This window comes from Brassica napus, chromosome A1, assembly GCF_020379485.1.
Source record: "Brassica napus cultivar Da-Ae chromosome A1, Da-Ae, whole genome shotgun sequence".
NCBI lineage: Eukaryota > Viridiplantae > Streptophyta > Magnoliopsida > Brassicales > Brassicaceae > Brassica > Brassica napus.
Window position 1 is genome coordinate 12,831,966 of NC_063434.1, and position 14,388 is coordinate 12,846,353.

The 14,388-nt window shown below is 32.9% G+C and overlaps 1 protein-coding gene and 1 long non-coding RNA gene across 2 annotated transcripts; both read right to left on the reverse strand.

Moving 5' to 3' along the window:
- Positions 1–6,976: 6,976 nt before the first annotated feature.
- Positions 6,977–12,667, reverse strand: LOC125576270. The gene is made up of 3 exons (XR_007314702.1): positions 11,020–12,667; positions 8,618–10,333; positions 6,977–7,834 (listed from the first exon to the last, which is right to left on the reverse strand). It is a non-coding gene; the product is annotated as an uncharacterized LOC125576270 (long non-coding RNA).
- An 862-nt stretch (positions 12,668–13,529) lies between these two features.
- LOC106376560 lies at positions 13,530–14,127 on the reverse strand. The gene has a single exon (XM_013816661.3). It carries the CDS (start codon positions 14,041–14,043, stop codon positions 13,702–13,704), a length of 342 nt encoding a protein of 113 aa, XP_013672115.2. The 5' UTR covers positions 14,044–14,127; the 3' UTR covers positions 13,530–13,701.
- Positions 14,128–14,388: the final 261 nt, after the last annotated feature.

Here is a 14,388-nt window from a genome sequence, read left to right on the forward strand (position 1 = left end):
CAACCATACAAGAGTTAAGAGATATATTGGGAATCCAGAATTTAGGGGGAATGGGATCTTACCTAGGCCTACCAGAAAATCTTGGAGGTTCAAAGATACAAGTTTTTAGCTTTGTGCAGGATCAGTTAAATAATAGGATCAATGGTTGGACTTTTAAATTTTTTACTAAAGGAGGAAAAGAGATGATCATTATGTCAGTGGTCACGTCATTACCAAATCATGTTATGTCTTACTATCGTTAACCTAAGATAACTGCAAATAAACTGACAAGTGCAATAGCCTAATTTTGGTGGAGTTCAGAGGGAAGCACAAAAGGCATGCACTGGAAATCAAGGGATAAAGTTTCTGTAAATAAGGATGAAGGAGGTTTGGGTTTTAAAGATATTAGTGATTTCAACACAGTGATGCTTGTAAGCAGTTATGGCGTCTGATAGATAAGCCTTATACATTATTTTCTATAGTTTTCAAAGGTCGGTATTACAGGAACGCCTCACCCCTTGAACCGATTCGTTTATATTCTTCGTCATATGGCTGGCCGAGTATAGTATCTATTAGATTTCTGGTAAGCGAAAGGCTAATCAAAACGGTGGGATCGGGATCATCTCTATGTGTATGGAATGATCCATGGCTTCCAACCACTCGCCCGAAACCAGCAAACAAAAATTAACATAATCTTTACCCATACCTTATAGTGGATTCTCTCAGTGATTCCACTTCGCGAACTTGGACTCGCAGGCAATTCAAGCTTTAGTGGATTCCAGGGATGCAAAAATTATCGAAAGTATACCACTGAGTAGTAGTCAGATGGTAGATAGATATGGTTGGCATTTCACACAACATGAGAAATACACGGTTAAATCAGGATATCAGATAGAACGGGTTTATCGAGATAAGGAAAAAACACCAATGCTGATTGGACCCACAGTTGACGTATTAAAGGCTTTATGCTGGAAAATACGCTGTCCCCCAAAAATAAAACATTTCTTATGGCAATTGGTGTCAGGATGTATATCAGTTAGGAAAAATCGGCGAGCGAGAGGGATACAAGGGGATATATGATGTGCAAGATGCGGAGCCGATGAAGAATCGATAAACCATGTATTTTTTGAGTGTCCTCCAGCACTTCAGGTTTGGGCCTTTTCTACGATACCTTCAAATCCAATCATTTTCCCAACAAGTTCCCTCTTTAGAAACATGGATCATCTATTTTGGCGAGTTCTCCCGCAGATGGACGATCATCAGTTTGCATGGATTCTATGGTACATTTGGAAAAGACGGAATAATAAAATCTTCAGTAATCTGGACATTAATCCTAGGGACACACTTAAATTGGCAGACACAAAATCTATACTATGGGCTGAGGCACAAATATTGGACACACAGAGGACACCACCACACATAGAGGCAGTGACCCTACCCTCAATACCAGGAAGATGATGTTTCACAGATGGTTCTTGGAAATAGAATGATATTTTCTCTAGACAATGTTGGTTTAGTACTCTAGCGGGTTTTGATGGGGTGATGAGGGCGATAAATGTTAGGGCTAGTCTCTCCCCTCTTCATGCGGAGATGGAAGCACTATTATGGGCAATGGAATGTATGAGAAACTTACAACAGTTTCAGGTTACATTTGCAACGGATTGTTCTCAATTGGTGAAAATGATTTTAGAACCAGAAGAATGACCAGTTTTTGCAAGCTATTTATAAGATATCAAGACCTTGAAAGGAAGTTTTTCAGATCAGAGATCATTTATGTACCAAAGACGCAAAACTTAAAGACAAATAGCCTAGCACGTAGTGTGAGGAAGTAACCGTCTTTCATCGTTCACATGGATGCAGATCTTCTGGTTTGGTTTACAGAGTCAATATGAGTCTGTATAAGTTGATGATAAAAACAAATTTTCATTTTAAATATAAATATATATTTATATATTATATTTTAAAATTTAAAATTTTAATAAATCCGTTGAAAAATATTTTAACAATATCTTAATTTTTTAAAAAATTTACGTAAATATTTTCACTAATTTTGTAATTAGCAATGAACTATTATTATGCATCAATATATATTAAGTTATCGTTTATAAAATGAAAAATTAAAATTCTATTATATTTTTATCTACTTTATAGTCATAATTATCATGTTAAAACATAATTATTATATTAAACTAAATATGATAAAAGTATATTAAATTGATAAATTTTATTTTCATAAACATAAACTATTTTTGTTAAAATATAATACGATGACAAAATGGCTTAAGAATTAGAAAACTATATAATACATGTCTAAAATTTAACATATCTTAGATTTTTGTATATACGACAATAATATATTATCGAAAAAGAATAAACATAAATATATTAGGAAAAAGGAAATCCAGCATTGAAGAAAGGTTCATAATTTAGCATAAATTAAATACAGAATAATTTTAAATATGTTTTCTCAGGAATATATTAATTTGTTTAATATCTAAATACAAATACAATAAGATAAATATATAATGAAAAGTGACAAATACATGTGACCGTTTTAAACAATTAATTAATTATAACCTGAAACTGTAAATTAATTAAATAATTTTAAACAATTAATTAATTAATCTAAATTATAAAATTATTGTATTTGAAACAGTTATACAAATATTTAAGTATATAATTAACGTTAAAAATATATACTACTAATGATCTAAAACAATTATCTATGTGTATAAAACTGAAAATAAACATCCATTCGGTTTCGCGAATCAAGATCTAGTTACAATGTTTTAAACCAGAAGAATCATTTTATACATAAGCTTCTTAACTATTTCAACGCCAAAAAGAGATGGACAATAGTATAATCTGTAAGCATACGTAAAGGACCTGGTTTAAAAAAAAGGCAATTCTCCTAAATATATTATTTTTAAGTTTTGATCACAAAAATAGACCACAAGAAGAAAAATGACCGAATTGTTTTATTTAATAGATAAAATGACCCTAATACCCTAGATATATATAAAAAAAAACCAAAAATAAAAAAAAATAAAATTTTTTTAAAAATAGTTTTTTTATAGTTTTAGATTATATGTTTTTAAATTCGAAATTTTTTATAATATTTTTCTATTTTTTCTTATTTTTTTCAAATTTTCTTTTTGTAATTCGAAAATACTTTTTGAAACTATTTTTAAATTTTTAATAGTTATTTTTTATTTTATAAAATTTTAAATCTTAATCCCAAATCCACACCCCTTAACTCTAAACCCTAAGTTTTGGATTAGTTAAAACTAGAGGTATAAGTGTATATTTACCTCATTTTAATGAAATATTTTGCTCATTTTGATTCTTAGAGTCTATATTTGTTACAGAATTTTTTTTAGTGCTATCTTAGAGTATTTCCCCAAAAAAAAGGTACTTAGTTTAATCTGTTAACAATTGTTGAAAATATAAAATTACTTTATCCAATAAATTTTCAAACGCATACGTGGAAAATTCTTCAAGGCATATTCGACCTCCATATATATTTTTGTAGATCTAAAATATGTCATATCAATACTATTAAATTAGGAACATGACCAGTTGATACATGTTGTGTCCAACTTAAAATATAACTGCATAAAGTAAACAATAATTGCATCTAAAATATAACTGCACCACATTCAATAACCACTAAAAGTCCTATTTTAAAGGGATACGAATATGTCAAAATATAGATTAATATATTACGTCCAATGAACTAAAGTGAACAAAAATGTATTAATATACCTATGTTGACAAAACAAAACACATATGTACATATACGTATATACATAACATTGGTGTATTTGATTTAGCTAAATTATTAATTAATACCTTATTTCAAGTCTAAGTAAAGATGTTCTTTATTTAATAGATGTTTGTTCCAATTAAAACATAAAATAATAGTTTAGATATGTATATATTTTATGTTTAAAAAATATATAGAAAATATTTAACTTTAGTTTCTATATTTTTATTTTCATTTGACATACAAAATATCAAAAATAATTTAGATTATTTAAATATTTTTGTAACAAGTTAAGATTGATGACATCTAACAAAAAACATCAAGCGTTAAAAATTCATAAATATTTATTTGTGTAATGTGAATAATAAAATTAAACTTAAAATCCAAAGCAAACCAAAAGTAAAACATTATTAATAAACTTTCGATAATAAAACTGAAAAACCTGACTTCTTTATCAAAAATTATACAAAACATATTTTTAAAACATAATTAAAAACTAAAAAGGTTAAAATTTATCTATTGGTTCAACCAGTGGTTTAACCGGATTCTGGGTTTTAGTGATTTTTTGCCGGTTTATTGGGTTTTTAAATATCAAGACTTAAAAATTCATAAATATTTATGTGTAATGTGAATCATAAAATTAAACTTCAAATCCAATTAAACCAAAATTAAAACACTGTTAATAAATTTTCGATAACAAAACTGAAAAACCTAACTTCTTCATTCAAAATTATACAAAGCAGATTTTAAAAACATAATTAAAAACTAAAAAAAAGAAGTAAACGTTATCTATTGATTCAACCAATGATTCAATTTAACCAGGTTCCGGGTTTTAGTGATTTTCTGCCAATTTTATTGGGTTTTTAAATATTGTTTTTTTCACAAAACTCAAACCAGATTTATCTTGTGTCACAAGGTTTACCGGTTCAACCGCGGATTCGGGTCGAGTTTCAAAACATTGAGTATGAGACTTTAATTTTCGGGTCATGTTTTCTGATACGAATATTCTTGACTAATTATGTTAGGTAACTACTAAAAAAATAGAATATGTTGCAAACTTTAAAAATAAAGTTTAAAAATAGTTTCTGAAATATATATGGCACAAGTATATAGTTATGCAGCTTGACATATTTAGTATAGTTACCAAAAATTATATTAAATTAAATTAATATTAATTACAAATATAGTTACAAAAACACAAATATAAAAAATTAAATTTTAAAAAAAAAGAATTAAAACAAAAATTATACCCGGCCTTTCAAGGGCGGGTCAGAATCTAGTATTATATTGAAAATGCTGCAAGGCATATTCGACCTCCATACTTGTCTATCCAAACTTTATCAGTAAGTTATATTTGTAATATTTTATCTAATTTTTTGTTATGTAATTCCACAGAAAGCAACGTTTTTCTGAAACACCGAAACATCTAAGATATTCTTTAGAATAAAACGACGTGTACACGGCTTTCTCGCCGTTGATATATTTAGGCTATATTCGAAATTTTAAACGTGAGTCTTGTTGTATTAACTTTCACCTTTTAATGTCAACGTGACATAATTTGTTTTCCACCGGAGAAACAGAAGCATAAATCTCTTTTCGTATTTGTGTGATGATTATGAATGGGCCCTTATGGGCTTCGTGTGAGGAATCAAAACCCCACTAATATGATGTTTACTGATAATTGGATCCGTTTCGAATTCTGCTCTCTTTGTAGTTCTCAAACGTATACTTTACCAAACGAGGCCTGCTACAACCTCGCGAACTGGTACCGGGATGACATCTTCTCACGCCCGTTCCATTTCTTTCATATCTGTGTTTGCTGTTTCGTCTAGTGAGAATCTACATAGAATGAGGAACTTGTCATCCATCGTTTTGGCTAACACGGAAGAGTCGAGAAAAATGAATCCATATGGCATGAAATCAATTAAGTCTTTTTGTTCCTTAGCAGCCTCATCTTCATACTGGATTTACATTTTTGAAGTGTTTCAGTTCAGCTTTGAAATCATTTAGCTTCTTTTTTTTTATATAACATTGATTCATTCAAAAACTTTAAAGGAGTTTAGGCTGTCTAAAAATAATGGTGCAGCCTGGAATAAAACAACATTCACCTGTAGGTGACTTTAAAAAGCTCATAAGAGCAAAGTACGAGACCCTCACACGAGTGTGGCCAAACCAAAGCTGGTTCCTTCAAAAACATTTCATGGGATCATGTCAACACGCCTCTTACCCTCTCCTCATTAAGTCGGTGAAGTAACCACGAGGAACCATGCCTAGCAATGTAAAACTAAGAGCGATGATCGCAAATGACGCTCAAAGCAATCTACATAGCAGCCTGGTTACGTGAGGGCAGAGTACGGTCCTGTGACCATAGGTTGAGCTTACTAAAGGCAAATTTCAATGTCCTCGATTTTGTGTTTGTAATGATCATTTAGTTTCTTAATAACTAACTGCATTGATCTCTTTCACTCTTGCAAACTTAAATCATCCCCATTAATAAAATGTCTCTTTGACCACAGACGTAACCGATTTGATAAATCGCGTTAAGACAAATAATAATTGGAAGATGAATTTATGTAGAGTATGTGAATTTTAAGAGTTGATCAATTTTAAAAGTTATGTAGATAATAAAAATTTATATACATTGACTTATGAAATTTGATCATAACTTTTTTTGATTAGTCTAGATTTTCATGAATTTCTATTATCTATTTTCTATCAGTAAATATATAATCGATGTATTTTCTAAATCATAAAACATTATTTTTCATTTTTTCTTTCAAATTAAAAACAAAATAATAATGCTACATAAAAAATTGGACAATTTTTCTTAAATAGTCATTTTAAAGTTTTTGTCACAGAAAGAGCATTCAAAGAGAAAAATGACCAAAACAAATTCACGAAAAGGGCAAAAGACGATTTTACCTCATCTTTATATATATATATAAGTAATAAAATAATAAAAATTAAGAATAAATATGTTTCTTTTATAATTTGGAATTATATATTTTCAAATTTGAACTTTTTAATAATTTTTATAATTTTGGATTTTTTTTTTCAAAATATTTTCTAAACTCTGGTTTGTTCGCGTCACCCAGGATTTGGCGCTCAAAATTTATTTTTGAAATTCAAAATTGTTTTTAAAACTATTTTAGAAAATTTATTTTAAAATTATTAATATTTATAAATGTAATTATTAATATTTATATTCAAAATGATAATTATTTATAAAAATAATTATAAATTCTAAAATGGAAAAGTATATACATGTAATGAATTATAGTTTTGGACATATAATTTGGATTTAAGGTGCAATAGATATTTGGTAAGAATAATTATTTTGTTTTCTAGTTTTTTATCACATAGATTTTGAAAATCACAAAGTTACATATGATATTTTGAAAGTTGAGTAAAAATGAATAAAAATCCATCTCCCAATAATACTAGATTTTGTTAGAATTAGAGAATCAATAATAAAACTTTTTGAATAACAAGGAATTTGAATGGATTTTGAAAATACTTAAACCAATAATAATGGATTATACTAAGATTTTTGAAATCCAAGAATCAGTAACAATGAAACTCAAAATTTTCAAAATTCATGAGAATTCTCTTACCAATAATCCTCTAAGAGTAACACCCCGAACCGTTTTATGCATAGGTCGAACCACCGGCCAACAATCAAACAAGAACATGACCGATGGGCCGACCGTCTACCAAAGTTCGGGAGCGCTACATGACGGGTTAACGGGCAATCCAACCAAGGTCACGAAACGTGCCATTCGTAACTAGGCCAGTCCGCTCACTAACACGTCCCGTCAGATCAAAGCGTAGGGATTTTCAACCCGTACTCCAACCTGACATTGTGTTAGCTTGAACAAGCTAATATCAGAAACAACAAGGCGTTTGCACAAAACATTTGCTTTATTTATTTCATATGGTTTACAACACACAAAATATTATACAAGTGATGGCATGCTAATAGTGCAAAAGATACATACTTATAGTCTGAAAACGCTTTAACCAAAAAGATGCAAATCTACTCTAGCCACCTTAGCATCCCGTAACCTCTGCAAGCTCACTACTGGTGACCTGAAAAAAAACAACAACTGAGGAGTGAGTAATCTAGCATTACTCAGCAAGTTACAATCCCCAACTAACAAATACAACCCCTCGCTATCCCATCCCAAACAATATAAAGCGAAATGTTCACCTAATAGCACAATTCAATAACATTCACAATATCAGAACTACGCAGCAGTAAACAATAGCAAAATAACTAGCATTATGCTAATTACTAGCTCATCACCAAACTCAACCTCGACTTAAACCAGGGTTTAACAACCCGATACACTATATAATATATATCCAACTCGGGCTCCGGTGACGTTAGGTTCCTCCTTCCCTGTCGGCAATATCCTATCTCCCTACCACAAAGGCCAGAAGAAAGAAATTTCAACCGACCGCGGCGCACTGTCCTTCGGGTCACCGCACGACAGGCCACATTCTTTCGGGTCACTGCCACGTTACAACATCGTGTAATAACTCAGCCTTAGGCCATGACCCCGTCTCTTTGAGTCTTCCCGATCCAGCGAATAAGAGTTTCCTTGAACCCGCTGGGTACGAGGTCTGAAGGAACACTAACTCACCCCAATATGCCTAGCATAGTGGTTTACACAAATGCTGTCGACCAATATATGACTAATACTAAACCCGATAAATATAACAAGCATGCTATCAACTAAATCAACATAACCTCAATTATTAACCAATCAAACCGTTACTTAGTTAGACCCGGCCTCCTGCCATGATCCAACTTCCAAGTAACGGGAACCTGCATGACAACAACTCAGCAATCAATTGATTATAACTCACTTTTGGTTGACCGTGGCCTTGACCCCAAACCCGACTTCTGCGATCCGAACCCTTTCTCGACCATCTCAAGTAGACCCACGTCCAGACTGGTCTTGAACTGATTTCCACTAGAACTGATCTCTCTTCACTTGAACAGAACCTTCTCCAGGTACTGACTGAAAATCGGCAGAGTAACTGTTCTTGAAAACTGCTTAAATCTCTCGAAAACTATTGAAACTCGATCTTTCTTTCTTTGCTTTCTCTCTCACGTTTTGAACTGACTTTGAAGTGTTTTGTATGTGTTAAAATGAGAGGGAGTCGTGGGAAATTTATAGGAAACATCAACCAATCAGGAACTAGCCGTGTGGCAGTCCGTGTGTCCGTTCGCATGGCTCCGGATGCATGTGCGGCGACACCTCGTGCTCCACATGGCTGGCTGCATGTCTCAGTTTCATGCAAGGTGACACCATTCCCTCTACCTGTCTATATGCATGGATTGGCTGCATGCAAGGAGACACCACGTCCTCCACATGTCTGGCCGCATGGCCTGGTCGCATGCGTCGCGACACTTAGCTGCTTGGTCGATCCACCTCGTGCTTATGTGTGTCACTCTGCATGCTGCGATCATTTTTATTGAAACACCTCGTGCTTCCCTTGTCACATAACATACCAGGAAGTTGCCACCACGTCCTGATCTCATAGATCGAGCTAACTCGAGATTGTCGGTCCATTCGTCCGATTTCGGTCTTTCCGGTGAATTTTCGTTCCGCGATCAATCCCAAATATTTTTCTACGCCCATTCTGATGCTATGAATATTTTTAATAAAATTCAAATGAATCCTGACCTGACAGAAAATATTTTCCGAGCCTCCGGCTTCTCCAAAAATTCATAATACCGAAATTAGGGGTTCGTCCAACTTTGGGGTTTCCCACCGTGCTTCGATCCCGTCCTGCTTACTTCCCGTGCTGCTTGACTCCCATCCTGCTTCTGACTTATTATGTTCCCAACATAATATTCCACTGATACGAACTTTTAAAGAAAACTGCGTGCTTAAGAAACGTCTTGCTGCTCAAACGCCGAGCTTCTAAAACGTCCATCTGATCAATCTAGCACATTGTCTAACCATGGTCGAGTAGCTTACTTGACTCATGGTTTACTCACGATCAAGTCTTCGATCTCCTCGTACTTCAGAACCTCTCGATCGATCCGATCGTCCGCGACTCGACCACTTTTTTTTAAGGGTTTCTACATTCTCCTCCCCCCCTCTCTCTCCTATCAGGATTCGTCCCCGAATTCTAAGGTTCTGAGGGACCTCCTTATAGAACTAATGGAACTAAAGTATTTGATTATAGAAGAACTGAGAAAAAAATTAGAATAATGATATATTTACTTTAGTATCAATGATTAAAAATAATTTTAGCCTTGATTTGTTTTTAATTTATTCACAAAACTATATTATACCCAATAAAACAAATCAATATACTTTTGTATTATAAGTCACTGAAGATTTGTATCATCTTGGGAAAGACGATGGCGAGTTGGGGAGTGGGATTGCATCAGGAGTGGCGTAGAGAGCTGGTGACATCTGAGGACGAGTTTCTTTGCCTTTCTCCTGCTTAGATATTGGTGGCTTTGCATAATATGACCTTGTACTTGGAATAGCCTCGGCAGATGTGGAAGCAGCCCCTGGCTCAAGCATTCTATCCAAAGCAATCGCTGAGAAAGTAGGCATGGCTCTGCATCATCAAAAGATCAATAAATAAACACGAAACAAGCGCGGAATGAAATTAAAATGAGAATCAGATATGGAAGAAGGTAGTCAAAGGCAGCATGCTCAATCTTATCATCTACACCATTGAAACCTAATGATTCAGAGCTCACTAAGACCTAAAATCGAGGAGGAACAACCTGGCGAATCAACCAAAAATGGAGAATCTAGAAGCTAACAAAAATGTCAATCGAATCTCCAAACGCAAGGCTATAAGATTCGAACGTACGAATACGATAACAAATTTTCCAAAAATCTAGCCGTGAAAACATTCAAGCAGTAGCAGACGAGATGAAACCACAAGATCAATCAAATGAGAAATATAGGTCGCAATTAACAAAGACTTGGAGAGAATCAGATATCATGAAGGTAGTCAGTCAAAAGGTACAAAGCAAAGACCTCGTGCTCTATCCTATCATCAATACTAACCTAACCGAAGACATTATTCAACATAGATTCTCGCCGATGTTCGAAAACCTAAAATCAACGAGGAAGAAGCTTGGAACCAAACTACAAATAGAGAATCTAGAAGCAAACGAAAACGTCAATCGAATCTAGAACAACTCAAACTAAGGCTAATGAATATTCCAGATACGCCGATACATCGGCAAAAAACAACTGAAACAAAATCCGAAGGTGTAAAAGAAGAGCTACCTCACGTAAGAAGCTGAACGGAAAAATCAGCGGTAGATCGTGAGTTAGACGGAAGCGAGATGACGGCGAAGATTGGTAGTAGAAGAAGAGGCGTGTACAACATCTTATAAGAGATGTAAAGGAGGAGGGAAGAAGAAGACTTCTTCTCCAAGGCTTTTTATCGCAAACGCTCTTTCTCTCTTTGCTTCCTCCTCTATTCTTGGCGACCCAACAAACTCTCTCATTTTTTTTATCTTTTAATTAATCCTCTTTGCTTGGTCGTCGAACATTTTAGACAAAGCGTGTCTTCTATAAATACTTGAAAAGACGGGTTTACCCTCCAACGGTATGGCTTACGAGCAAGATCGGCGCGATAAAGAAGGGGCATCTTGTGTAAATTAGTCAGCGGTAGAGTTTCGAGAGCTGGCCAGGGGGATCTAGTTAAATGCGTCATCTTGAATATTCAATTACGTCATTATAAGGTGACGTGGCAATCTTTTAAACCCCATGGCCCAATTTGTCTGTTCACGTATCAGTAAAGCCCATTTTGAAAACCATTATTTTTTCTTAAATGTCTTCTTCTATTCTGGAATTTGGTATTTTCTTAGAGCCAGTTCCTAAACGTGATCCATGTGACCACAGGGTCAATTTCGACCCAACAATTTAGGTCGTACCAAATACGACCTGGACAATTGATCAGTGCCAAATACAACCTCAACTCAATTATAATTCGAAAAAATTACCCAAACTTCTTAAAAGATGCTTAAATATACATTGAATCTAACAAAAGTTAGTCAATCGTTAACAAGATAAAACGACGTTCTTTTGATATACGAGGAAAAGTGCCAATTTTGACCCCAAGACTCTCAGTCGTGCCAAATAGGACCCGAACAAATGTTCAGTGAAAACCGAACTCAACTTTATTATAATTTAAGAAAAACTGCCCGAACTTCTTAAAACGTGCATAAATCTACATTGACTCTAACAGAATTTAGTCAACCATTAACAAGATAAGACTACGTCGCTTTGATATATATATATAGCTTTGAAAAAATAAATAAAGAAATAAATATGTTCATTCCGGGACTCAAACCGTGTTGTGATACCCTTTTAAATGGACACACTAACAACTAGATAAAAGTAACTTTTTTAAATATTTCTACAAATTTGAAATTATATAAACTACTATTTTTCTTCATTTTATCCAATTTAAAATTTTGGTGATAATTTTTTTCTGATTTATATAAATACATTAACATATTTTTTATTTATCATATTTTTAATAAACTTCTATCTTACTAAAATATAAATAATAAAATATTTATTATTATGCGATCTTAATTGTACTTAAAACTTTGAATTATTTATAAACTTTTCGTAGATAATTTATTTTTAATTTTTAAACTTAAGTGGACATTTTTCTATTGTTCAAGGTTAATATTATGCATTTTTGATATTTTGTTCAAAAATGTTAAGAGGCCTTTTAACTATCTTTCACTAAGATATCTTCTACAAAATATTAGGCATATTAAAAAATAACTAAAATATGTAAAAGCAATCACCAAAGTTTTAAATTGGATAAGATCAATAAGAATAGTGGTTTATATAATAGAGAATTTCAATTTATAATAATATTTTAAAAAGTCACTTTAGTATAGTTGTTAGTGTGCTCCTTTAAAAGGGTATCCCGACATGGGTTTGAGTCGTGGAATGAACATTTTTTTAAAATATATATATATATATATATATATATTTATATATCAAAACGATGTCGTCTTATCTTGTTAGCGGTTGACTAAGTTATGTTAGAGTCAATGTAGATTTATGCACGTTTTAATAAGTTTGAATAGTTTTTCTTAAATTATAATTGAGTTGAGGTTGTTTTTTGGCACTGACCATTTGTTCGGGTCCTATTCGGCACGACTGAAATTGTTGATGTCGAAATTGGCACTTTTTCTCGTATATTAAACGACGTCGTTTTATTTTTTTAATGGTTAACTAACTTCTGTTAGAGTCAACGCAGATTTAATCATGTTTTAAGAAACTCAAGTAGTTTTTTAATTATAATTGAGTTGAGGTCGTATTTGGTACGACCGAAATTATTGGGCTTGAAATTGACAGTTTTCCCTGTCACCACGCTTACAAGAGTTTTCGTGATTTTTTAATAGAAATATTATTATTGTTTTTAAATCTGGTCTTCCAAATAAGAGAAAGGTGACTCTCTTAATTTTATATTCATTTATAAACTTTACTATTTGATGAGAAGAAAAACTCAAATGCATTTGCCATTTGAAAATTGAAAATTGAAACTTTCGTATTTTTAATTCCAAAAACAAAAGGTAAAGGTATGAAATTAAGAATATAGAACCTGATCCAAAGCAATTACGAATAATTCCATTCTCATTAACATACCTTTATTAAAATTTAAATCAAAACCATGTTATTAATCATATTAAGCTCATTAATCTTGTATTTATCATTTTCTTGAAAACTCATTGAACGTGTACTAAACACTCAACTTTTTAATACAGTTTAGCCCCCAAAAATAACTTTGTAATTCAGTAATTCGCAAAACATGACAAATCCATAGTTGGATCCATCTTTTAAACCAGATCACTAGTTGTTGTTTTGTTTCCTCATAGATTGTATAATATATTAAAACAACAATATACAAACGTCTTTATTCATCTTCCTTCATCGAAACTATTTGTAGTGAATAACAGGTGCGTTAGAATTCGGATCCCACACACCTCCTTCCTTCAAATACTCCATATACCTAGCAAACTCCGGTTTTGCCGTCGCCAAGTTCTTCTTCGTTGCTTTCTTCTTCTTCTTTTGGAAACGAACGTCGAAGAAACTTAGCAAAGGATGAACAGAACCACCGGTTGGTTTCACCATCGGCGTCTTCTTCACCTCTTGAACCGGGTTTCTTGAATTACCATAAACACTACCCGGAACGCTCGAGACCCTCTTCAAACTAGGTTCTTCTTCCCCGAGCTTTTTGTAGCCCCCGTGGATCTTCCTAGTGCTCATGGCTCTAAACATGATCGTATTTTGTTGGTTAGGTGTGTTCTTGAATCTTTCTGATGGTGTTTGTTTAAGTAAGTAGGCCAGCTATGAATAATAGTAGATCTATTGACTTTTATATTTGTGTAGATCTCTCCAACTAACAAAATTAAATATGTGCATAATTTAATGAAAACCATGTGTTAGTGTTACACCCACATGATGTATACATCTCGTCCCTATTTAATCGCCGGTCAAGTGTGTTTTATGCTGACTATTACGTTTACATCTTTTAGACAATTCAAATGGACAATGGCTTAAGAGTTTAGGCTAACTTGTCTTGTTGTGTACAAAACTAACTTTCCTTGTCTCATCCAAGAAGTT

Excerpts from the sequence above, each read along its gene's own strand:
- LOC106376560 (XM_013816661.3), bottom strand. The coding sequence starts at position 14,043 with ATGTTTAGAGCCATGAGCACTAGGAAGATCCACGGGGGCTACAAAAAG.